The sequence below is a fragment of the Macrobrachium rosenbergii genome, chromosome 39 (genome assembly GCF_040412425.1).
Source record: "Macrobrachium rosenbergii isolate ZJJX-2024 chromosome 39, ASM4041242v1, whole genome shotgun sequence".
Taxonomy (NCBI): Eukaryota; Metazoa; Arthropoda; class Malacostraca; order Decapoda; family Palaemonidae; genus Macrobrachium; species Macrobrachium rosenbergii.
In genome coordinates this window covers 19924547-19929546 of record NC_089779.1, presented here as the reverse complement: position 1 = coordinate 19929546, position 5000 = coordinate 19924547, and the positions used below count along the sequence as shown (strand labels likewise).

The 5000-nt window shown below is 37.8% G+C and overlaps 1 protein-coding gene across 1 annotated transcript in view; it reads left to right on the top strand.

The window, feature by feature from the left end:
• Nucleotides 1–764: 764 nt before the first annotated feature.
• Nucleotides 765–5000, top strand: part of LOC136825584 (uncharacterized) — a 39472-nt gene continuing 35236 nt past the window's right edge. The window contains exon 1 of the mRNA XM_067082168.1: nucleotides 765–917. Within this exon, the coding sequence (XP_066938269.1) occupies nucleotides 915–917 (3 nt within the window). The 5' untranslated portion in view covers nucleotides 765–914. The remainder of the gene's footprint in view (nucleotides 918–5000) is intronic.

The window sequence follows — 5000 nt, the reverse complement described above, 5'->3', positions numbered from 1 at the left end:
TCTGGTTAAACTAAGATACACTTAACTTTTTTCTAACACTCCCAGATCTCCATCGCTTGGGTGAGGAGGAGGCCAGAGTGTAAAAGCCGTGTTAAGGCTGTCTTTTCCTTTATTTCCTTTCATTGCAGCGATTTTGGGAATAATAATAATAATAATAATAATGATAATAATAATAATAATAATAATAATAATAATAATAATAAGTTTTATGGCGTCTGTGTTCAGGAATGATTTTTCATTTCAAGCAATGTGACTGTAAGGTAACAGCGGAAATGTGCTTGTGAATGTATGTACGTGTATGTGTGTGTATCAAAGAGGGAGACGTAGCAGTAACACCGACGAGAGAGAGAGAGAGAGAGAGAGAGAGAGAGAGAGAGAGAGAGAGAGAGAGAGAGAGAGAGAGAAAAGTGCCTGCTTGACCAAGCATATAGCAACCCCTCAGTTTTGTTTTGGTTACCACACGTTCGCCCACCTCTTATTGATTCTCTCCAAGTATTATACTCGCTATCGCTCTTTCTATCTATCTATCGACTATTTATTATCTATCTTTCTCTCTGTCTATCTGCTTATCTATCTATCTATCTATCTGTTATACAAGATAAACGATGAAGAAGTATCTTAATAAATGACTGAGAGCAGAGACAAAGTCTCGAGAAGCAGACTGATTAATGAAAAGTTTGCATCGATGGGACAGAAAAAGAAGAAGACGCTGCTCGGGGGAGGGATAAACAAGGTGACTTCTGGAATTCCTTCTTCACCTTTTTCAGTCTCTCTTGAGTCTTGGGTGACAGAGCAGCGTCCCAGTGTCTCTCTGGGGACATGTCTTTAAGACAGTTTTAGTGACTCCAGTGCAGTCTTGAGTTGAGTGAGTGTTTGCGTCTCTGCATTATTAGAAGACGAGAAGAAGAAGAAACATGGTAAGTGTTTGGCTCTTATTTGCTTGAATTTAACTCTTCACATCAGTGCTCGAAATTCCGAAGATGTTGAGAGATGTCTGTCTTAGAAACCATTTCCTTTCTTCTTTTGTCCATAAAAACTCTCAGACTGTTTGTGCTTCCTCCCTAACCATGACAGACTCAAAAATGGACGATAATTCATGACAAAACATCAAAAGCAGGGGAGAGTCGGGGTTGGGGAAAGGGGTGGAAGGGTCAGGTAAGGTCAGGTCAGGGTCAGTACATGGAATGAGGGGAGAGCCACTCGGATTCGGGACATTTCCAATTTCGAAAAAGCCTCTGAAATAGGATGATTCCCCTCCATCCTTTCGTCCACTTCCAGACTTCCTTCATCCGAGGACACTTTGAGACACTGATGATAAATTTGTGGCACCAAATGAGCAGACCTAAATTCAAGTAGGGGTCCATCTTTTTTGTAAACACGACAGCTACTACAGCCCTTTGAGCTCCTCAGTTTTTTATCCCATTTTGCCTCATTTTTGCTTGCATTTGGCTTTTGAAGCTTTGTAACTCGCATGGGAAGTTATAGTGCTGAAAGTGACTGTGTAATAATAGAGTTTTATTCAAGGATAGTGCTTTTATTTGCTTTGATAAGATTGTGGATATCCTAAGGGACCCTCTGTTCAAATTTTTTTCCGGTTCGCGCATGCGCAGTGAGAACCATCATGGCTACGTCAACGAACTCGGAACTGGTGATTGAGGAGTTCAGGAAGATGGACCATCGCTTGAAAACCCTACTTGGGACTACCTTTTTGAAAAATTCAACAAAACAGAATTACAGAAACACTGTCGACAACTGGGATTTTCGAAAGTGTGGGTAACAAAAGATAAACTTATAGATATGATAATGGGGCACCATTATTCTTTACACCCAAGAAGAGTACCCAGCCAGGACCAAGAAGTGGACCGGCTTGAAAAAATGCTATTAGAGGTAGAGGAAATAAGAGAGCTCATGTATAAGAGAGACCAGGAAATAGAAGAACTGAACACTGCAATAAAGTCAGCTCACGTAACTATCAACAAGCTGAATGATCGTATCTCTTCGTTAGAAGAGCAAGTTCGGGAGAGAGAGGAGAGAAGATCGAAAGTGCCGTATACATCAGGTGAAAAATTCTACTGATTGGCGACGAAAGTTTGAGTGATATCAAGAAGACGGATTTTGAGGACGACTGTGCTATCAGAACTATACCGGAGGCCACGTTGGATTTGACAAAATGTTGGGTAGATGAGAAACTTTCTTGGACACCAGATAAATGTGTAATATATTGCGGAATATACGACTTGATGGAAAATCGAAATGTAGATACTATATTAGATAAATTGGGTTCTCTCTAGTCGCTAAACTAAAAGATAGAAATCACAATATTGTAATAAACGTATGTGAGCTTGTGCCATCTTTGAATGATGATCTAAATTCTGTAATAGAAGACTACAATGTAAAATTGATAGAATGGTGTTCTGTCAATGGGATTTCGGTGGTTAAGACGAATCTAATGTTCAAATTCGGCACAGGAGACATTGATGAATTATGTTTTAAGGAAGGAAATAAAAATTCTGGAATATTTTTGAATAGGATGGGAGCAGTGCGACTGCTTTCTGCACTGAAAAAACAATGTGGTTTTTTGAAAGTAAATATTAACAGCATTGAAACCTACAAACCAAAGTTGCCATCTAGTCTTTTTAATAATGGAAATACGTTCCAGCAAAGGCGTACACCTATGTTTCCTCGATATCAGGAAACATTAAATATAAATAGGGCAAACCACACCGATTACCATAGTAAAAACGATACATACAGGCCCTCCAATAACTACCACAGCATAAGTAGGTCAAGAAATTTAAAGCAAGCAAGTGTCAATAGAATTGGTTGTTATAACTGTGGAGAGTTTAACCACAGAGTATCAACTTGCAGGTTTGATCATAAGATTAAATGTAATAACTGCAATGCCTTTGGTCACAAGGGCAAATTATGTAATAAATATGTCTATTAGGTTAATGGCCAAGAAGAATGCGCCGTAGGAGGTAACTGTAACAATTCCAGAGATTTTGTAAATATATTTTATCTAAATGCACAATCATTGTTATGCCATAAGAATGAAATAGAGACTTTGTTAATGGATTTAGAGGTGGATGTTTTATGTGTCAGTGAGACATGGCTTCTTCCGTGTATGGATGATGCCTTTGTAAATATTCCTTTTATAAGATGTTTCGTTATGATCGAGGCCGCGGTGGGGGCGTTTGTTTATATGTTAAGGATTATCTAAAAGCGACCGAAATAAAAATGAATATGGAAAGAGTTGAAGGAATCGAAGACATGTGGATATCTGTCCAACTTCGTAAATTGCCCTCCATTGTGATTGGCTGTGTATATCGACACCCCAAAGCGGATGCAACTTCGTTCAATTATATCTTTGAGACATTTAAAAATGCTAGTTTACGTAACAAGCCAGTTTTTATATTTGGTGATTTTAATGATAATTTGTTGATTGCCGGTAATAAAATGGAGAAAATAATACGTAGCGTCAAACTTCATCAGATGATTAACAAGCCTACTCGTATTACTTGTAATTCTGCAACGATCATTGACCTTTTGATAACTAATAGAACTGACATGATTAAGCAGTTTGATGTTGTCCCCTGCCCCCATAGCAGACCACGAGGCAATTACTACTACTCTAAATCTGCATAAACCGAAAAGAGAACCTGTTTTAAAACTTACCGATGTCTAAAAAATTACTCTCCTCAGACACTATGCGACTTGTTACTAAATAAAGTCGCCCTGTTAAATGAAATACTAAACACTGATGATGTGAACTGCCAGGTATTGATTTTAACTGAGGTGTTTGTTTCATGTATTGACTACTGTGCACCAATGGTTACCAATGAAATCAAAAGGCCGCCTGCCCCCTGGATAACCATAGATATAAAAAATGCGATGAAAGAAAGAGATCTCGTGCAGAGAGATCTTAAAGCCCATAGAAATGATGTACTTTTGACTGAAAGATTCAGAGAATTGAAGAATAAAGTAAAAGTCATGATGGACTCTAGTAGGAAAGACCACTACAGACAAGAATTCCATGATACGAGAAATAACTACCGTAAAACATGGAAAGTAGTTAAAAAAATGCTCCATACTGTTAGCAGCGAAGAAGAAAAATCTGAAAACAAGGAGGATATTAAAGCTAAAGCAGAAAAGTTTAATGAGTATTTTGCCAATGTAGGAAAACAGACGTATGAGAAAACTCAGCAGGCGACACCAGCAAATGAGGAGGCTCTAGGAGGTCATTGGTTGATAAATGTAGATATTCCACGCGGATTCAAACCTTCTCCAGTAGACTGTGATACAGTTATATTAACTATTAAGGGTTTAAATAACTCGAACGCATGCGGATCTGATGGTATTACTCTGAAATTTATCAAGGATGCACTATTTATAATAGCATTTTATATTACAGTAATCATCAATACTTCCATCGTAACTAGCACCTTTCCTGATCTTTGGAAACATCCTCTTGTTATTCCTGTTTTTAAAAACGGAGATAGAAACGACATCAAGAACTATCGGCCAATCTCACTGCTACCTACTCTTTCTAAGGTACTTGAGAAGATAATTGCTAATCAATTGACAAAATATTTGGAAGAAAACAGTCTTTTATGTGAACACCAGCATGGCTTTAGGTCTAAACTATCTACTGAGACAGCTCTTTTGAAGGTCACTGATCGAATATATGATAACATAGAAAATAAAAAGATATCACTGCTCCTATTACTGGATCTATCAAAGCCTTTGATAGCGTGAACCACAAAAATTCTATTAGATAAATGTATAAAATTAAGAATAGATCCATCTTGGTTTGATAGCTATCTCACTAATCGATTCCAGTCAGTCAAGTTAATGGACACATTGTCATCTAGATGCGAGGTATCATTTGGGGTCCTGCAAGGATCTATCTTAGGACCAATATTGTTTATTGTTTTTGTTAATGATTTGGCGGAATCACTACCTGGTATTTTCGTTATCCAGTATGCTGATGATACACAAAT